This window comes from Mustela putorius, unplaced genomic scaffold, assembly GCF_011764305.1.
Source record: "Mustela putorius furo isolate JIRA1106 unplaced genomic scaffold, ASM1176430v1.1 tig00003962_pilon_pilon_pilon, whole genome shotgun sequence".
Taxonomy (NCBI): domain Eukaryota; kingdom Metazoa; phylum Chordata; class Mammalia; order Carnivora; family Mustelidae; genus Mustela; species Mustela putorius.
In genome coordinates this window covers 14,387,821-14,410,090 of record NW_025422106.1, presented here as the reverse complement: position 1 = coordinate 14,410,090, position 22,270 = coordinate 14,387,821, and the positions used below count along the sequence as shown (strand labels likewise).

Here is a 22,270-nt window from a genome sequence, read left to right as displayed (position 1 = left end):
CTAACCAAAACACAGATAATAACAAGGTTGGCAAGAATGTAGAGAAGCTGCAACCCTCATACACCATTAGTGGTAATGTAAAATGGTACAGCCAATTTGGAAAACAGTCTGGCAGTCCCTCAAAAAGGTTAAACACAGAGTTACCATATATGACCCAGAAATTCCATCCGAAGTACATATCCAAAAGAAATGAAAATATATGCCCACACAAATACACAAAAATGTTCATAACATCACTATTTATCATAGCCAAAAAGTAGAAATGGGGTGCCTGAATGGATTAGTCAGTTAAGAGTCTGTCTTCGGCTCAGGTCACGATCCCAGGGTGCTGGGATGGAACCTGCATCAGTTTCCCTGCTCAGCAGGGCATCTGCTTCTCCCTCTCTCTCTGTCTGCTGTTCCCCCTACTTGAATGCATTCTCTCGCTATTAAATAAATAAAAATAAAATCTTTTTTAAAAAAGTAGAAGTAACCCCAATATCCATCAACTGATGAACAAATAAACAGAATGTGATACATCCATACAAGTGTGTATCATTCACCAATAAGAAGGAATGAAGGACTGATACACAGTGCAACAGTATATTTTCAGCATTCGTCTAAGTCAAAGAAGCCAGTCACGGAAGACTATATATTATAGATTCTATTTTTAAGAAATGCCCAGAAGAGATAAATCTATAAAGATGGCAAGTAAATTAGTATATTAGCCTAGGGCTGACGGAGGAGGGTATGGAGGAAATAGGGGTGACAAAGGTACAGGGTTTCTCCTGGGGCTGATGAAACTAATTGTGGCGATGGTTGCAAAACTCTGTGAACAAACTGAAAGTCATTAACCATATAGTTTAAACGAGTAAACTGAAGTGCACCTGGCTGGCTCAGTTGGCGCGTGCAACTCTTGATCTCTGAGTTGTGAGTCTGAGCCCCATGCTGGGTATAGAGATTACTTAAAAATAAAATGAAATAGCCTGGGTAGCTCAGTGGGTTAAGCCGCTGCCTTCGGCTCGGGTCATGATCTCAGGGTCCTGGGATGGAGTCCCACATCGGGCTCTCTGCTCAGCGGGGAGCCTGCTTCCTCCTCTCTCTGCCTGCCTCTCTGTCTACTTGTAATCTCTCTCTGTCAAATAAATAAATAAAATCTTTAAAAAAAAAATATGCCTGCTGCTCCTCCTCCCTGTGCTCTCTGACAAATAAATAAAATCTTTTAAAGAAAGAAAATAAAATAAAAGGGATGAGTTGAATAACATGTACTACATCTCAATAATTAGGAAACCGTTAGGGAAAAGGCTGTTAAGAAACAATACCAGTATTTCATTTAAAGCAGAGATCTGGTTTACATAGAAAAGTTGGCTTAACACATTTCCTGGAAGACTGCTCCCATAAGCCTTTTTACTCCTCATCTAAAATTTTTGAAAGTTAAATATAAAAATAAAAAAGAATGAAGATAGGAAAAATAGTTCAGAATGAATCCTCCTGTGCGGTATTGTATGTCAATATTGGGGTTTTTTTTAAAGTCTTTTATTTATTTATCAGAAAGAGAGCGCACACATGTGCAAGCACACAAGAAGGGGGAGAGGCAGGTAGAGGGAGAAGGCGGCATCCCGCTGAGCTACGAGCCCGATGCAGGACTCCCAAGCCAAAGGCAGATGCTTAACTGACTGAGGCACTCAAGCGTCCCGTGTCAATACTGCTTTTTCTATAAATGTCAAAACGCCCCTACTGCTTCTGTCATTTGGAAATGAATGAGAGAATTATTTTTCAAGCTGGAATACTATTAAAGTTGGCATCCATATATAAAATAACTTAAGGGGAGGGGGGTGCCTGGATGTCTCAGTGGATTAAAATCTCTGCCTTCAGCTCAGGTCATGATCCCAGGGTCCTGGGATTGAGCCCCACATCAGGCTCTCTGCCTGGCAGGGAGCCTGCTTCCTCCTCTCCCTCTGCTTGCCTCTAGGCCTACTTGTGATCTATGTCTGTCAAATAAACAAATAAAATCTTAAAATAAATAAATAAATAAATAGAATGACTTAAGGGTGCCTGGGTGGCTCAGTCGGTTAAGTGTAATGATCCCAAGGCTCTGAAAGAGTCCCGCATGGGGCTCCATGCTTGGCTGGGGGCCTGCTTCTCCCTCTGCGCCTCCCGTCCCACTCGGGCCTGGCCATGCTCTTCCTCTCTCTCACAAAAATAAATAATATTTTTAAATAATAAAAAATAAAGTAACTTAAGCAAACTATCTTGTCTACTACTAATTTCTATGAGCATGCTAACTATAAGCTGGTTTTAAAAATTATAAAACTATTTAAAAAGCTAAATTCTAGCCAAAATCTGTAAAAAACAAAACACATGTTTAGATATGCTAACTAGTTAAAGAGTATCTCAGCTTCTTTCACATTAGACAAGGAAAAAAAAACGAATTCTTAAGCCTTTCTCTTTCCTCTGAGGTCAAGTGCTTCACACAGATGGAATTTTTTATATAGTATTTTCCCACTGTTGTTATTAATGGTAATTTAGCAACATGCAAATGATGTGATAAAAATTCACCCCCATTTCACCACCTATATTTTATCTTAATGTCCCACATTACTTCAACAGCAAACAAAGAAAACTTACTAATTAAATCCTGAATCAGTTTTTTTATTCACAGTTAAGATACAGAAGCCCAGAAAGTATAAAAGCTCATGAATATAAAAGGGTAGAAAGACAGCCTGATATAAAAATAGATAGAAAGACAGATATATATGACATATTTATGCATGTATCACAACTAAAATATTTACACATACATTTAGAAGCTCAGTGTAAAAAATTAGCCTTTGAGGGGTGCCTGGGTGGCTCAGATGGTTAAGCATCTCCCTTGGGCTCAGGTCATGATCCCAGGGTCCTGGGATGGAGCCCCATATCAGGCTTCCTGCTCAGCAGGAAGCCTGGTTTCCCTCTCCCACTCCCCCTGCTTGTGTTCCTGCTCCTGCGGTTATTCTATCAAATAAATAAATAAAATCTTTTTTAAAAATTAGCCTTTGACTCATGAAAAATTACACTAAAAAGTTTTTGGAATGTTTGGGATGATTTAGCCACAGGTATGAAAACTAAGCAAATGAAAAAATAAGGAAAATGTTAACCCCAGGGAAAAAACAAAAAAATTTTAAAAATTAAAAAAAATTGTAGCATAACATGTTGCAAAAAAAATTTTACATAATCATAACACTCGAGATTGAGTAGTTGGGGGATTCTTGTCTTTCACTAGCTCTTTCTGATTCTGCTATGACCACGTGCATATATCACTATGATAAAAAAGATAATTTAAAAACTTTATTTGGGGGGCGCCTGGGTGGCTCAGTGGGTTAAGCCGCTGCCTTCGGCTCAGGTCATGATCCCAGCGTCCTGGGATTGAGCCCCGCATCGGGCTCTCTGCTCAGCAGGGAGCCTGCTTCCTCCTCTCCCTCTCTGCCTGCCTCTCTGCCTGCTTGTCATCTCTCTCTGTCAAATAAATAAATAAAAAATCTTTAAAAAAAAAAAAAAACTTTATTTGGGGGCGCCTGGGTGGCTCAGTGGGTTAGGCCGCTGCCTTTGGCTCAGGTCATGATCTCAGGGTCCTGGGATCGAGTCCCACATCGGGCTCTCTGCTTAGCAGGGAGCCTGCTTCCTCCTCTCTCTCTCTCTCTGCCTGCCTCTCTGTCTACTTGTGATCTCTCTCTGTCAAATAAATAAAATCTTTAAAAAAAAAAAAAAACAAATAAAAACTTTATTTGGCTCAGTCATTCAAAGTCTGCCTTTGGCTCAGGTCATGATCCCAGGGTCCTGGGATCAAGCCCCACATTGTGTTCCCTGCTCAGTGGGAGCCTCCTTCTCTCCTCCCCGCTCATGTTCTCTTCTCTCTCTTTCTCAAATAAATAAATAAAATCTCTAAAAAAAAAAAAAAAAACCCAAACTTTATTTGCAGAACAGGATAACTGGTTGCTGCTATGAAAGGACTCTAGGTCATAGGGATAAGATGGAGAAGGTTCATTTTACTTTTCATTAAAAATACTTCTGTAAGTATCAAATAGTGTGCCTTCAGCATACATTGCCTACTCTTTCAAAACAATAATACAGAGCAACTGAAAACAAGAGCACTATAATTCAATTTAAATAATATAACTGGAACATTCACTGCATACATTTTTCAAAAGGCAATTTTGTTTTTTTAATATAAAATATTTTATTTGTCAGACACAGAGAGAAAGCGAGAGCACAAGGAGGGGAAGCAGCAGGCAAAGGGAGAAGCAGGTTCCTTACCAAGCAAGGAGCCGAATATGGGACTTGATCCCAGGACCCAGGGATCATGACTTGAGCCGAAGGCAGACACTTAACCTACTGAACCACTCAGGTGTCCCAAAAGGCAATTTTATTAAATAAAATTTACATTAATACAAGAATGACCTGCCTCCACAATACTGTCTAATCTATTTAAATAAATTCCTGTTGCTACTCACTCTGGATCATAATACAGCTTGTGTGAGATAGTTAGTGGCAGAAACCGTTAGAAGTCTACACAATATCCATTTTCTTTCATTCCTTAGTAATAGAACCTCAATTTTTTCTAAGATATTAATGATCAATCATAAATCAAAACTTGCATTTCAGATCATCTGCTCTTGTAATTTGATTTGGGAGTCCATACTGGACACCATGGTTTACTTTCTCATTCTACTGAGATTTAATGCTTGTGGTCACATGCAATTCTCAGACCTCTCAGTATGAGAAACTCTGTACATCACCTATCTGTTCGAGGCTCCTCCAGAGAATTATCAAAGGAAAATTCATGCACATAGGATAAAATAATCTATAATTTAAGTCCTATTTCCCCAAAAAGACCTACCAAGTGTCATAAAAGAGGACATTCTAGGGGTGCCTGGGGGGCTCAATGGGTTAAAGCCTCTGCCTTTGGCTCAGGTCATGATCCCAGGGTCCTGGGATCAAGCCCCGCATTGGGCTCTCTGCTCAGCGGGGAGCCTGCTTCCTCCTCCCTCTGTGCCTGCCTCTCTGCCTACTTGTGATTTCTATCTGTCAAACAAATAAGTAAAATCTTTAAAAAATAAAAAATGGAAAAAAAAGACATTTTAAGAGACAGAAATTTTCTTTATGTAGATTACTATCCTCCCAAATTATTTTATTGTTAAAGAATCAGCTGCTAAATCTGTTAAAGGGAAAAAAATTAAATACTATTTTCAGAAAAAAAATTAAAACATGCCATTGGCTCTGTTCTGAAGTATATCTTACTATATTTATCCCATAACCCCTATTTTTTTCACGTAAGAACTGTCCTAGAGCTTCATAAGCCTGCATCAGGTATCTATCCCACAGAAAACGGTTCTAGATGCTAAACATAAACCCGTATCATAAAGTGTTTATGTAACACCAGAGTCCACAAGAAAGTTACTAATACTCTTCTTAAATTTAGAGAGTAGAATACTCCATATCACTTCTCTCCCTTCCTCAAGCACAAAAGCAAAGAAGCCTTGCCAAAACAAAATAACCCAGGATACCTCTGTACATTATTTATTTACATCTGATGGACTGTCCAACTGATAACTAATCCTAGGATTAACTGGACAAACCAGATTACTAATTCTGCCTGTCTTAGGTAACTTCCTGCTTGTACCACACCAAAAAGCAAGTTCTGAGATTCGGTCTCTACCTCTTTTCTCATCTCTAGATATCTTGTCTATTTAAGTGTATTCAAATACACAACGACATGTCATACTCAGAGTATAAACTACAGTGTCACTAGACATTAGTGAGGTAAATTATTAGTATACCCTCTCAATTAGCTTGGGAGTGGTTTAAGATAATTAACTAATTTCTTTGAAATTCTGGGTTGTAACTTCCCATCCACTAACTAGCTTCCTTTATTTCTTTTTTTTTTTAAGATTTTACCCATTTATTTGATAGAGAGAGAGAGATCACAAGTAGGGAGAGAGGCAGGCAGAGAGGGGGAAGCAGGATCCCTGCTGAGCAGAGAGCCCAATGTGGGCCTCGATCTCAGGACCCTGAGACCATGACCTGAGCTGAAGGCAGAGGCTTAACCCACTGAGCCCCCAGCCACCCTACTAGCTTCCTTTAAAGCAAGTGTCTGTCCCTGATCTAGTCCCATCCCAATGAAGAAGCTGCAGTCTCCTTAGATCCACAGGTGCTTTGAAGAAGCTTCAAAACTTCTGTTAAACCAGAAGCTTCAGGTTCAACCACAAGGTTTCAAGTCAAAACTGCTCTCCTTGGAGTCAGTGTCTCGGAATTCTGCCTATGGAGGCTTTTCTTCTTCATGTTTTCACACCTTAATGCATGATACTAATATTGGATCCTTGTCCTCACAACTGGCTCTCTGTCCTACCTTATTATCCTTACTTTTCTTAGATACTGATTATCCTGGACCTTCTATTTCTAACAATCTCAATCTGGAATCTCCTTGCTTTTAACTTCAATTTTCTACACGTTTAACTCAATATGTAACTTCAAATCAAGAGTGAAAAGGCAGAGTTCCAAATTTATCATTGAGAAGTCTTCCCTTTCACTGCCTCAACCTTCCCAGCCTAACCTAGCCCACATCCTTTCCTACTCCATTCCAGGCTGATTTCAAAGACCACTAAAACATAAATTTAACTGCATTTCTAACTTTTCTAATTACAATCAAGCTGTTCATACACCTAATTCCTACAACCACTGTGATCAAAGGTTTGGAAGTTCTTTTGCCTCAGAGCTTAAGTGACTAGGAAAAGACCTTGAAATAAATTAATCGGTTAGGGGGCACCTGGGTGGCTCAGTGGGTTAAAGCCTCTGCCTTCGGTTCAGGTCATGAACCCAGGGTCCTGAGATCGGGCCCTGCATCCAGCTCTCTGCTCAGCAGGCAGCCTGCTCTCCCTTCTCTCCCTCTGCCTGCCTCTCTGCCTACTTGTGATCTCTGTCTGTCAAATAAATAAATAAAATCTTAAAAAAAAAAATTAATCAGTTAGAACTAAAACCCAAATATCCTAACTGTAAGGGAGTCAATTTTTATATTTCAGGCTCTCTTTTCCAAGTAGTATTAGTATTCTTTCTGAAAATCCAATTAAATGCTTAACAAAGTTTTTGAGGGATAACTGAGGTACAATAAACTGCACATATTTAAAGTATACAAATGACCAGTTTTGTAATGGCATGTCATACCTCTGAAACTATGGCCACAATCAAAAAAACTAGTAAACTCCAAACTGTCCTCATGTCCCTCTGTAATCTCTCTCCCTCTTCCCCGTGCACCACCAACACCCAGTAAGCTTCCTTTCAAGATAGAGAACTTTGCAACTTCTAGAATTTTACATGAATAAAATCATAAGCATATATTCTATTTTTACTTGGATTCTTTCACTTAGCACAGTGATTCTGAAATTCGTTCATGTTTTTGCTTATATCAATAGATCTTCCTTTTTTTACATCTTCCTTTTTACTGCTGAGTCATCAAGTACAATTTTTCAAAGTAGTTAAAAGAAAATCTTCATTGTGAATACATTTTACTGTATTTATGATGAACAGAACAGATATTTTTAATATGCTTCTATTTTAAAGGAAAGAATATCATGGAAAGTCTACCCAATGAAAAGATGTATTTCAGTAGTATATCATCACTGGGGGGAAAAAAAAGAATTAAAAACTTCAATTATCTAACTTTTAGCAGCTACAAATACAGGACAAAATTTCTTTAAAGCATTCCCATGGATGGGATGTCTGGTTGACTCAGTCAGTTGTTAGGCATCTGCCTTCGGCTCAGGTCATGATCTCAGGGTCCTACATTTTAATCTAAATACTGAATGTAGTTACTCACAGTAGTCAAAGAAGAAAGTCTTAGAAGATAATAGCAACCATATACAAGGCAAACAAAATGGTTCCATTTCTGTGACAATTTTATTAGGCAGCTCCTCAGTAAAATAAGCCTATTTTTATTCCATCTATGGGCCTGGGGAGAAAGGGGAAAAGGTTAAGAATTCAGTTGTCTCCCTCTATATTCACTCAAGTTTAGCAAATACTAGTTGCTTTTCCCACCATTTAGAATTATTGTTTTTTAAAGATTTTATTTAGTTATTTGACAGACAAACAGCAAGAGAGGGAACACAAGCAGGGGGAGTAGGAGAGGGAGAAACGGGCTCTCTGGCATGTGGGGCTCAATCCCAGGACATTGGGATCATGACCTGAGCTGAAGGCAGACACTTAACAACTGCCAACCAGACTCCCCTAGAATTATTTTTATATGAATGTTAAGATTTTTCTATTTTATAAAAATTTTTTAAAGAGTTTATTCATTTCTTTGACAGAGACAGACACAACTGAGAGAGGGAACACAAGCAGGGGGAGTGGGAGAGTGAGAAGCAGGCTTCCCACGGAGCAGGGAGCCCAATGTGGGGCTTGATCCCAGGACCCCAGGATCATTACCTGAGCCAAAGGCAGATGCTTAACAACTGAGCCACCCAGGCGCCCTAAATGTTATGATTTCTATAGTCAAACCTAGCTAAATCTTATCAGCTAAATTTTTGCAGAGTTTTTAACATAGTTATAAACTAAATCAACCTTATTTTACCTTTATTACACCAATTAAGGAAGATGCTATTGGACAGATGTATTTAACAAGACTGACTTTAACAGGATATACTGATTATTTTCACCAATTACACCAGTCATATCGGTAGCTCAGTTAATACATCAAGGATTTGAGTGATTATGTGTAAGTTATTTTCTGTAAAAGTATTTTTTAGTTCTAATATAAGTAACTTCTCTGACATATGCAATACAATTTACAACATTCGTAATTTACACAATGTACTTGATATAATGCTTTATATAAGAAGTTCACTAATTCCATTATGCTTAATGACATGTCAGTTCTTCTATAAACTTTTTTTTTTAATATTTATTTATTTATTTGAGAGAGAGTGAGAGAGAGATTGAGAGCAAGCATGTGCACACACACAAGCTGATGCATACAGGGAGAGGAAGAGAATCCTCAAGAGACTCCCCACTGCAGCCTCAAACTCAAGGTCCTGAAATCATGACCTGAGCCAAAATCAAGAATTGGACACTCAACTGAATAAGCCACCCGGGCACTCCTATAAACTGTTTCTCAATAGTTTATGAAGCTATTTAAAAATCACTCTAGAGTAAAACTTGGCAGTTAAGACCCATAAAGACATAAAAAAATTTTTTTTTAATTTTAAAAAAAGAACCATAAAGACAATAATGCATTTTTTTAAAAGTCCATACATAATTTTACAAGTGGGTAGAATATTCTGTTAATATTTTCACCTAATAAAATCCTTGGTATCTTTTCTGTCTAGTCTTTCAAAGAGAAATACTGAAAAACCATGAAACTTATGAACTAGCATAAATATTACACTGAGAACAAAAACCAATGCAATTAAAATCAAGTTTAGTGAACGTTTTACAGATTCTGCTTACAGAGAAAGATTTTAAACCAGTATCCTACCTAGTGTTCTCCTGTCAGCTTATAATGTCAAGATCAGGATTTACAGTAATAAATGTTACACAGTTAGCTACTCTTCTCTGGCTGATATAAGCAATTATTTTGGATATCACAAAAGTCAATGATCTGTAGCACCTAGCACTAACAATCAATGACTAGCGTTGTCAAGAAAGTTGTTAACCATCATTCTAGTAAATCCAACATAAAGGAATGTACTAAGTAATACAGATCAACTAACAAAAAAACAAATACTAATCATAATTCTGTGGTCAGTCCCCCTAAACCTTGACTATACAATAACTACGTCCCCAGTCCCAAGGGGCATCTAAATGAATATGAACACTTCAGTGTAAATTTACCACCACTAGTGGAAAATACTCTACTAATCAACTGTTTTTACATGTTGATCACTATCTCTGTAAACACTTTAGGCTCTAAGATTGCTTTCACTTAACATGTGCATTTTCCTCTAATTTGGAAAAGGTTAAATGTTCAAAGATTGCAAAAATTAGCAAAGCTAATTGACTTCACAAATATTGGTTTTCTGGTCATTCTTTTTTTTTTTTTAAGATTTTTTAAACTTATTTGACAGAGGGAAAGATCACAAGTAGGCAGAGAGGAGGCAGAGAGGGGAGGGGGAGCAGGCTCCCTGCCAGGCAGAGAGCCCATTATGGGGCTCGATCCCAGGACCCCAAGATCATGACCTAAGCCGAAGGCAGAGACTTAACCCACTGACGCACCCAGGTGCCCCTGGTCATTCTTGTAATAGGATTTTGCAGAATAATATAATATTTTATATATATATATATATATAACTACTACTATATATATTTTATATATATATATATAAAACTACTTTTTTTTTAAGATTTTGTTTATTTATTTGACAGATGGAGATCACAGAGAAGCAGGCAGAGAGAGAGGAGGAAGCAGGCTCCCTGCTGAGCAGAGGGCCCGATGTGGGGTTGGACCCAGGACCCTGGGACCATGACCTGAGCCGAAGGCAGAGGCTTTAACCCACTGAGCCACCCACGTGTCCCTATCTATAACTACTTTTAAAAAAGCATTAATAAATGCTCATTAAGTTTACACTATACGCACAGCACTCTGGGGCATATTTTTTAAAAGTCATGAAGTCGGCCCATCAAGAACTGCAACTTGGTTCAGAGACAAGATTTAAATGAACAAGCCGTCATTTCATAAAATGTTGTTACATAGCAGAGGCAGGCTTTAGAACCTGTAAGGAATGGGAGAAAAACAATGTGAGCTGAAACTGTCAGCGGCAGCTGTAAAGAGAAAGGTGGAACGGTACTACTATATTCAACAGTCATCCAGAATCGACATAAATCCTGAGATAGAGATTTAAGAATTTTTCGTTTAAAAAAAAAAAAAAGTTAATGAGTAGCTATTCCAAATTCACTTGCCTAGCCGATTTTGTAAATGGTGAAAACTACTTTTAATTTTTTTTAAAGGTTTTATTTATTTATTTGACAGACAGAGATCACAAGCAGGCAGACAGGCAGGCAGAGAGAGGGAGAGGAGGAAGCAGACTCCCTGCAGAGCAGAGAGCCCGATGCGGGACTCGATTCCAGGCCCCTGAGATCATGACCCAAGCCAAGGGCAGAGGCTTAACTCACTGAGCCACCCAGGCGCCCCTGAAAACTACTTTTAAGTGAATGTGAAAATAATAGGAAGTGATTACAAATTAATACTACATGGAAATATTATGTTATTAGAATTTCTTTGGGAGGAGAGGAGTTGGGGGATGGGTGGCACCCAAAAGAAGCACTGGATTATTAAGAGTTAGTGGTCTTGGTTCAGAAAAGGCCAATTTCAAGTATTACACATTTTTCATTTACTTACCCCATACTTCATTTGACTTTGTTATCTCAAGGCCCTCAAATTCTATTCATCTGATATTCTACTCAAATAATACATGGTTATATTACAAGCAAGATCAGAATTGCATCAAAATATTAATTACACTAATCTATTCTAGAAACAATGAGACAAATGAAATCAATGCTTAAATTCCAAAACTTGTAAACTGTCATGAGTTTTTATTCCTTATCCAAAATGTCTTAGAATTTATCACAGTAAGTCTTCAGACAAAGTTAAAAAAAAAAAAATGAGAGTTCAGTTCAATCCTAAATAAATCTTTCTTTTACTCTAAAAATATACAGCGACTCTCTTCTAGAAAATAATTTAGAAACTCGTACTGCTTCTTAATTAACATATTAAGGACTAAAGTTACTTTTTAATTCATCATCCTTTTCTACTAAGATTCCAAAAATACCTTCCCCTTACTTTTCAAAGATGTTATTACTTTTACTTTAAAGGAAAACACTGATTAACTAGGGAATGAAGTTCTCTCTCTATCCACAACTGGCAGCTGAAATGGTTCCTGTGGCTTTTCGTATAGAGATACTGGCATTAAAGTAATGCAGTTGTGCCTTAAAACATTAATTTCAGAATCTCACCAAGAGTGGGTGACCCCCTTCACACAAATTTAAGGCTAAAGCTCTCCATAGGATTTTAAGAAAGGTCTCACAAGGCCATCTCTTTATTTATAAATCCAATCATTTAATTTATTTCCCTGAAGCTGTAGAATGCAGACCTCCATTCTGAGTCTATCTACACATTAAAACTAAATTCAAGCTTCAAAACTACCTGAGTAGACCTATAACTTCCACTTTATTTAAAATGTAGCATTTCTCCTTCAGCAATTAACTTTGTCTCTGCAACTATGAATTATACTAATAAATTCTCTCCCATTCCCAAACACACACAAAAGCTGGTAAAGTCTATCTATCTTTGAGAGACAGCTAAAATAAAACACAAGCTGAATGTTGAAACTGCTCCAAAACTGAGCTTAAATGAGGTTCACTCAACCTTTTGAGATCACGGTATGAGAAACTATAAGGACTTCCTTTCCTGAGAAAAGACCAGGGATCAATTAAAGATAAAAGTATTAGCTCCTTATCATACTTCACAATTTACACAATGAATTATACTTACTAATCAATATCCACATGCTATTAGTACCCATCCTCACTTAAAATAAGCCTATGTCAGTAAATAAAATGGCAAAAAAGGCTAATATCATCACTAACAGCATTTACAGAAATCATGCGTTTTAACACTATCGCAAAAAAAGGTTAATATCATCACTAAAAGCATTTACAGAATTCATGTGTTTTAGCACAGTGCTAGATTTTACACAAAAAAGTGTCAACTACAATGGAATTGAAACTTGAAATTATCATTGTGGACTTTACAATTTAACATTAAGATTGCTCTTGTAAAATAATTAGTTTAATTATTCTAGCTAGTGAAGGCTCTTAACAGGGAGACCAAAGGACAGAGCAAGATTCCTGAAGCAGTTTTGGGTGAAATCAAATTTATGAGAGATTCACATAAAGATGATGTTGCACGGAGTTCCACTTCTACCTTCAATGTAAAGTATCCGTAAGAGTGTTACTTCTAACTTAAAAACCAGAAAAAGCCAAATAAACTATCATATTACAATATTTCTTGAGCCTGTCAGAGGCAATGAAATAGCCTGGCATCCCAGGAAGGACAGATTCCTCCAAAACACGAGACGCATGAATTGACTCTCCAATAGCAGAACACAGGAAGAAGATGCAGCTGCTACACACGTGAGTAAGAAAAAAATCAACCAGAATTTTAACAAGTATATTTTCCATTTCTACAGAGTTGGCTATTCTTAACATTTCATAAAACTGAGTTAAAAATGGGTCTTCTGTGTTTGACTTCTTTGACTCAGCATGTTTGTCCATGCACATATCAAAAAACTTCATTCCTTTTATTAACAAACAATATTCTGTTAATATGGATTTACTACATTTTGTTCAGCCAATAGACATCTGAGTTGTACAACTAAACTTATAAAGCATTTTTTTTTTAGAGATTTTATTTATTTATTTGACAGAGAGAGATCACAAGCAGGCAGAGAGGCAGGCAGAGAGAGAGGAGGAGGAAGCAGGCTCCCTGCTGAGCAGAGAGCCCGATGCAGGACTCGATCCCAGGACCCTGAGATCATGACCTGAGCCGAAGGCAGCGGCTTAACCCACTGAGCCACCCAGGCACCCCTTATAAAGCATTTTAAAAAATTAAAAATTAAATGCAAAAACTTCCTAATTTCGTAAGTCAGAAGACTTAAAATATTGTTAAAATGGTAATACTCCCCAAACCAATTTACAGATTCTATGCATCCCCTATCAAAGTCCCAGGTGCCTTTTTTTGCATAAATTGACAAGATGATCCTAAAATTCATATGTGAATACAAAGGACCTAGAATAGACACGACTTGGAAAAGAAGATTAAAGTTGGAAGTTAGAAGAATAACATGTTTTGGGGGCACCTGGGAGGCTCAGTCAGTAAAGCACCTGAGTGTGGCTCAGGTCAAGATCTCAGGGTCTCAGGGGATGGAGCCTGTTTGTCCCTATGCTTCCCCCTCACTCATGCTTCAGAGCGTGGCATGCCCACTCGCTCTCTGTTTAGTAAAAAAACAAAATCTTAAAAAAAAAAAAAAAAAAAGAACATGTTTTGACTTCAAATCTTCTACAAAACTAGAGTAATCAAGAAAACGTGATACTGATTCAAAGAGAGACACAAATATCAATGGAAAAGAACTGAGAGCCAGAAATAAAAACTTTATGTTTATGGTCAACTGATTTTCAACAATTTTAACAACAGTGACAAGACAATTCAACGGGGAAAGAACAGTCTTTTTAACAAATGGTACAAAAGCTGGAGAACTACTTGCAGAAGAATGAAGCTGAACTCCTTATCCCATACATAAAATTAATACAAAATGGAAGAGACCTAAATTGAAGAGCTAAAACTCTTAGAGGAAAAACAGAAAAATAAATCTTTATGACCTTGGGTTATGCGATGATTTATTTACTTTTTTCTTTTTTTGGGAGGGAGGAGCCATGATTTCTTAAATACAATACATAAAACACAATGATAAAAGGAAAAATAAGTAAGTTGGACTTCACCAAAATTTAGAAGTTTTGTGTTACAAAGGGTACCATCTAGAGAGTGAAAAGACAACCTATAAAATGGGAGGGTATATTTGCAAATCATGTATCTTATAAGAGACTTGTATCTAGAATATATAAAGAGCTCTTATAACTCAATGTATACATGTAAATCTTTATATATGATCCAGAAAGACAAGTGAGATATTCTGACTTAATTTTTTCCCAGTACCATGAATTATATTCAGTCTGACAGTTTTGACTTTAAGAAAGGAGGTGAAGGGAGACAAAGGCTGAAGGTAGTATATATTTGAATTTGGAATATTTTAATTATTATGGACTCAGAAGACCCTTCCTCATCTGCCAATTTATATTATCTCATACACTGTTAGTCATATCCTAAAATAAAATAAATTCCAGAATTTGATATACAAGCATTTAAGACAAAAAGATTGAAAGAAACAGGCAAAAGAACTCACACTGAAAAAAGAAAACCCAATATAGTATTAAGAAAAAAAGTTAACTTTGTCATAAATCCAAAACAATGGCAGAGGTACATAATTTTACAAAACAAATACATTAAGGAGAATTAATGCAACATATATATTCCCACCAAAAAAAAAAAAAAGATAAAATTTAGAAATGTAAACTCTGTATTATGTAAACCACAGGTTTAAAAGCACACAACCCATGTTAGAAATTGAAACTGTCACTATGGGGCACCTGGGTGGCTCAGTGAGTTAAGCCTGTCTTCAGCTCAGGTCATGATCTCTGGGTCCTGGGATCAAGCTCTCTGCTCAGCAGGGAGCCTGCTTCTCTCTCTCTGCCTACTTATGATCTCTGTCTGTCAAATAAATAAATAAAATCGTTTTTTAAAAAAAGAAAAAAAAACTGTCACTAATTAAGAATGGTGAATTATGGGGGTGCCTGGGTGGCTCAGTTGTTAAGTGTTTGCCTTTGTTAAGTGTCTGTCCTGGGATAGAGCCCTGCATCAGGCTTCCTGCTCAGAGGAAGCCTGCTTCTACCTCTCTCACTCCCCCTGCTTGTATTCCCTCTCTCACTGTCTGTCTGTCTGTCTCTCTCTCTCTCTGTCAAATAAATAAGAATCTTTAAAAAAAAAAAAAAAAGAAGGGTGAATTATGGTTCTTTGTTAATATACTAAGCTTTAATTCCTATAATTTTCAGTGTTTAAATTAACATTTTCAACGTTTTATTCTCATTGCACATTTGGAAAAACAAAATGCATATCTGTGTATGTAGCTATAAAATAGTTAACGTACTATTTTTAGAAAGGGTATATTTATATCAACTTAGGACATCTTATCTCTATCTAAAATATTTAGTAGAAATTAAATAAGTCTTTACAAGTTCCAATAAGCTAGTGTTTCATTTACAACATTTAATTTTATAGAATTAATTTAATGAGGATTTGCTCTATGGAAAGGTTTTCTTTAACAAAAAATTTTAAAAACATACTCCTGGCACATGGGTGGCTCAGTGGGTTAAGCCTCTGCCTTCGGCTCAGGTCACGATCTAAAAACATACTCCTAACATAAAATATATATGTCAGAATAATGAAGTTTATATCAATAAGAAGTCAGTCATACAAATGGTCCCATGGTTACAATCAGTGGCTACTGAAGCTCAGAAGAATAAAAGCAGAAGAACTGTAGATCCGGTTACTCCCATTTGGCCTTGAAAAACATAGTCATACTGACATCTAAAATAAGACCTGTTTACTTACTCAGGAAGAAAAATAACTGTAGGGAAGATTACACATGTTAAGACCAGAAAGCTCCTCAAGAACTCAGACTGGTGGACAACCATCTCAAAGGAAAACTGAGAATACAAAGATTACCTCAGCAACTTTTGGAGGCACTCCATCCCCAAGCACTTCCCTGATGAAGCAGTGCTGGCCCATATAGTATGAGAGTCCACAGGTCCGCTTAAAGGCATCTTTCAGTCGTTTCAGCTCTACATCTGTAACTGCAATTCAGAAATTGAAGAGGGTAAGAAACCAGAAGAGAAAAGAAGTCTCTCAAAAGCTTCATTTTTTTAAAAAGTAAGTGTTGGCAAGGATGTGGAAAAAAGGGAACCCCTGTGCATTGCTGGTGGGAATGTAAATTGGTGTAGCCACAATGGAACATTTCGGAAGTTCCTCAAAAAATTAAAAACAGAAATACCGTATGATTCAGCAGTCTACTTCTGAGTATTTCCCCCTCATACACACACTTCACAGTAGCCAAAGAAAACAAAAACACTGATTTCAAAAGACAGATGCACCCCTATGTTCATTGCAGCATTATGTACAAGAGCCGAATTTTGGAAGCAACCTAAATTTATTAAATTAATAAAAATAAATGGGTATGGGGTGCCTGGATGGCTCAGTTAAGTGGCTGACTCTTGATTTCAGCTCATATCTTGATCTCGGGGTCCTGAGACCAAGCCTCGTGTTGGGCTCTGTGCTCAGCATGGAACCTGCTGGAGAGTCTCTCTCTCGCCCTCTATCTCTGCCTCTCCCCCAACTCACAAGCACATGCCTGCACTCTCTCTCTCTCTCTCAAAATGAAGAAATAAAATCTTTTAAAAACAGATGAATGAATAAAGATAAGAGGTGTGTGTGTGTGGGTATGTGTGTATGTGTATACATATATATACACATATACACATACATATATATGCAATAAAGAATATTACTCAGCCATGAAAAAGAACAAAATCTTGCCATTTGCAACAATTTGGATGGATGTCGATATTTATTCTAAGCAAAATAAGTCTGACAGAGAAAGACAAATACTGTAGGACTGCACTTATATGTGGAATCCAAGAAACAAAACAAACGAAACAGAAACAGACTCATAAATACAAAGAACAAACTGGTGGTTGCCAGACAGACAGATGAAGGGATGGATAAAACAGGTGAAGGGGATAAAGAGGTACAAACTTCCAGCTATAAAATAAGTAAATCACAGGGATATAAAGAGCAGCACTGGGAATATAGTTAATACTGTATTAACATTGTATAACAAGCACTCATAATGTATATAAATGTTGAATCACTATGTTGTATACCTGAAACTAATAAAATATTGTATGCCAACTATACTTCAACTTCCTTTGGGATAAAAATTGTATTATTTATACTCCTTAAGCACTTATGTATCCATATGGAGGACACTCTCCAAGTTTAGCTTAGATTTTGTCATCGTTTACAAAGAAAATAATCTATGAATTGATTATTGTAACAACCTAATTATTTTTAGACATCCGCTATCAAAAAAATTACCAAGTCATTATTTTAGACATTTGGAAGACTTTTTTTTTTCACCAATTAGAACAGTATCTGTCTATAAGGACAAGAAAAATACTTTTTAATAGTATGCAGTCAGTTCAGGGATCATAATGGAAGCACAGATAGGTACATAAAAAAGGTAGGTACCTTTAGCCCATGTGGAAGAAAGAGAAGACTCTGGACAGAGAGGATGATTACATAAAAATGTAAAGGCTAACCAAAGCAAAAGAAACAAAGGTATACCAGGCAGAGATGACAGTTTGTTACAAAGTACAAGGATGAATGGAGTGTATGGAATTGTATGTTACTAGAACAAAATAAACAAGGCAGGAAGTAGTAAGCTATAAACCTAGGGTAAAAGTCATTTGACCAAGTCATAGAAATTTTGCTCTGTCATAATATAGGAAGGAATATAGTCAGACACAATTCAGATACAAATTCCACGCAGACAGGAAACAGGACATGTCAGATACAATTCAGACAGTCCATTCTACTAGTAGTATAGAAAAGCAAAAAGTAGACTAATACAAGAAGAAAAGGAGAAGCTGCATCTGGGAAAATGTCTATGAAGAAAAGTCAGCAGAACCTGGAGGCTGACTGAGAAGCAATCTAGGATAATATTCATGGTTCTAGTCAGGGAAACTTGAAGGATGGTGATATCATGTAGAAAGGGAATGTAAGAAAAGATAAGTGAGGAAGAAAAGATGATAAACTCTGGTAAGAATATACTGTATATGAAAAACCTGGGAAAATTCAGTGGGTTTTTACAATTATGAGTGTAAAGCTTAGCTGAGAGGTTTGAAGAGAGTCATCAGCACACAGATGACAATTAAAATCATAAATAAGAAGCACAATAAGTCAGAGACAAAACTGTAAGAAACCAATGCTTACAGAATCTGCAGAAAAAGAAAAATACTCTAAGAATATTGATAAGGAACAGTTAGAACAGGAAAAACAAGAAAGTATAGTCTCCAAAGGACAAGAAAAAGGAACTGGTCTACAGTTTCACACAAGGCAGAAAGGACCAACAAAATAAGGACCGAAGAGTCTCTGGCACATCTATTATCATTCAATAAATGTTTGTAGTAGGGAAAGAAACATGGGTCTGACCATTTGTAGGGCAATGATAAGAAAATATGAACTGGGGTGCCTGGGTGGCTCAGTGGGTTAAAGCCTCTGCCTTCAGCTCAGGTCATGATGCCAGGGTCCTGGGATCGAGCCCCGCATCAGGCTCTCTGCTCGACGAGGAGCCTGCTTCCTCCTCCTCTCTCTCTCTCTGCCTGTCTCTCTGCCTACTTGTGATCTGTCTGTCAAAAAAATAAAAATAAAAATAAGAACTAATACTTGAATAAGTAACTAGAGAAAAATGTAAATACTACATGCTTAATTCATTAAAAATTGGAGTCATACTATTAACATCCTCAATATAGTCATTTTTTTCCTCATAAGAATGCAAAAGTGAGGGGGGCCTGGGTGGCTCAGTCAGTTAGGCATTGGATTCTTGATTTCAGCTTGGGTCATGATCTCGGGGTCATGAGATCAGGTCCCGTGTGAAGTGGAGGCTGCTTGAGATTCTCTCCCTTCCCCTCTGCCCCGCCCATGATGTGTGCACACTCCCTTTAAAAAAAAAAAAAAAGTGAATGCAAAAGTAAAGAACAGAACAAAGCTCAATCTCATGAACTATGGTAATGGTAAAGAAATTACTTCAGTTATTGAAATACGTATTTCTTCAAGATGGCTGATTGCATTAACAGCTTTACTAACAAATTAGAATGCTCACAGTCTAGTGGAAGAGATAAGAAAAATCAATCATTGGGATATAAAATGATAATCTCATACACTGTTGGTTTCAGATCATTTGAAGAACTATTTAGTAGTATGTTTAAAAAATAGCAGACTATTGACTAATGAACTTACTCATTTATAACATGAGAAAATGTATATAATAAGCTTTTCTTTTTTTTTAAGATTTTATTTATTTATTTGACAGACAGAGATCACAAGTAGGCAGAGAGGCAGGCAGATAGACAGTGAGAAGCAGGCTCCCTGCAGAGCAGAGAGCCTGAAGCAGGACTCAATCCCAGGACTCTGGAAATCATGACCTGAGCCAAAGGCAGAGGCTTTAACCCACTAAGCGATCCAGGCGCCCCTGTAATGAGCATTTTTTTTTTAAGATTTTTATTTATTTATTTATTTATTTGATAGACAGAGAGAGATCGCAAGTAGGCAGAGAGGCAGGCAGAGAGAGAGGGGGAAGCAGGCTCTCCGCCGAGCAGAGAGCCCGATGTGGGTCTTGATCCCAGGACCCTGAGATCATGACCCGAGCTGAAGGCAGAGGCTTAAACCACTGAGCCACCCAGGCACCCCTGTAATGAGCTTTTTAAAGCACTTATAAAAAGCAAGTGATGTCTATCAACACAAGACAGACTAAGTTACTGTATATACTAGAAATAGAATATTAAACACTAAAATACTGCCACAGATCCGTACTTACTGAAAATAAACAGCATTTTTATTTATTCAAAATAAACAGACTAACAATTGGCTCAAATGTAGACAAGGAGTACATATATAAGTGTTCGCTTCTGTACAACTGAAATTTTGAAAACCTTAAAAATGAAAATTTAGGAGGACTGCAATCCTGGCTGGGTCATTCCTTATCCCTGGAATCTTCTGTAAGATGGCAGTTTGCAGAGTATGTACCTTACTGGGTGGCTGGGAGAATTCTGTTCACTAATGCAAACTGCTCAGAACAGTGCCTGAGTTCTAGAAAGCCATCTAAATGTTATTTACTGTGGCTGTCATTATCATATATGTGTGATGAGAACAGCCTCCTATAACTGCTGTGAGAATAACATGAAATAAAATGAAATTATATCATACTTCCAATACAGCTTCACATACTTTTATTTAAACTAAAGTGCCTAATGAATATAAAGCATATAATAGGTGAGGTCTACTACACCCAGACATTCAATAAATGGTACCTATTTTAAAAAGTAAATAACAAAAAAATAAAAATTTAGGCAGATGGAAAATAGACTAGGATCAAGCTTAGTAAAATTTTAAAGCAGGAAAACATAACATTAATGTAGTTATTTTAGTTTTAGAAAGAAAAAACAACTTCAGGTAAAAAATGGAAAACTAAACACATTTTTTAAAAATTCATTTATTCAAGAGAGTGAGAGTATAAACAAGGGGAGCAGTAGGAAGAGGAAGCCACAGGCTCCCCGCTGAGCAGGGTGCCTGATACATGGCTCGATCCCAGAACCCTGGGATCATGACCTGAGCCGAAGGCAAATGCTTAACTGAGCCAAAGGCAGATGAGATGCTTAACCAACTTGAGGCACCCATGCATCCCTGAACGCATTTTTTAAAAAATCTCTTCTCAGGTGCAGCTGTGTGATTCAGTCAATTTACTGTCTAACTCTTGATTTCAGCTCCGGTCGTGACCTCAGGGTCATGAGAGCAAACCCATGTGGGGCTCCATGCTCAGTGAGGAGTTCGACTGGGATTCTTTCCCCCTCCCTTTGCCCCTCCCCCTGCTCACACTTCCTCTCAAATAAATAAAATCTTTTTTTAAAAAAATCTCCTGGGGCACCTGGGTGGCTCAGTGGGTTAAGCCGCTGCCTTCGGCTCGGGTTGTGATCTCAGGGTCCTGGGATCGAGTCCCGCATCGGGCTCCCTGCTCAGCAGGGAGCCTGCTTCCCTCTCTCTCTCTCTCTCTCTCTCTCTGCCTGTTTTTCTGTCTACTGTGATATCTCTCTGTCAAATAAATAAATAAAATCTTAAAAAAAAAATCTTTTGTCTCTCTAGACTTCACTAAAACTATAGCAAGAATAAAAGGATATAAATTCACAAGAACAAAGGGAAGAGAAAAGTGAGGACCTATGAGTCAAATTTTTCTGTGACCATCAAATGTTTGGAGGAGCGGTGACCTATCTATGCAGACCAAAGACCTGAAACCTAAGCACTAGCAGTTGAGAAATATGAACAAGAAGCAAACTAATTTACCTATTTTACCCTATTCAGAGCACCCCCCAAAAAAGGCTCAGGAACTGATGGTACCAATTACCACCAAAGGCGGGAGTGGGAGGGGTAGGTGGTAATGGGGATAAAGAGAGACTGACTGGTTGAAAGTCTTTATGAAAAGTGGTTAGACCAGACCCTCAGGTCTAACCTTGAAGCAGGCCGTAGTCAGGCACAAGCTACAACTTTCACACAAACCTTTTAGATATAGATATATATTTAAAAAGGCCAGAGATACATTCTCCAAAGCATCTGAGGTAGAAAGGCTCCATACATGGAAACAGCAGGTTTACCTGAGAGCTGTAAGAATAATAAGAAATGAAAAAAAGGTCAAGATTAAGTGAGCATCTGTATTCCTTGCCCTACTGAGACATAGGTATCACGTAGGCAGAATAAATAGGATTCTTCCCCGAAGAAAAGTAAATGATAGCAGAACATATGCCTACTGCTACTGACATGGAGTGA

The 22,270-nt window shown here is 37.5% G+C and overlaps 1 protein-coding gene across 3 annotated transcripts in view; it reads right to left on the bottom strand.

The window, feature by feature from the left end:
* Positions 1-22,270, bottom strand: part of USP32 (ubiquitin specific peptidase 32) — a 238,765-nt gene that overhangs the window by 134,146 nt on the left and 82,349 nt on the right. For all 3 annotated transcript variants that reach the window (XM_045070181.1, XM_045070182.1, XM_004747234.3), the window contains exon 2: positions 16,343-16,470. In XM_045070181.1, coding sequence (XP_044926116.1) covers positions 16,343-16,470 — 128 coding nt within the window. The remainder of the gene's footprint in view (positions 1-16,342; positions 16,471-22,270) is intronic.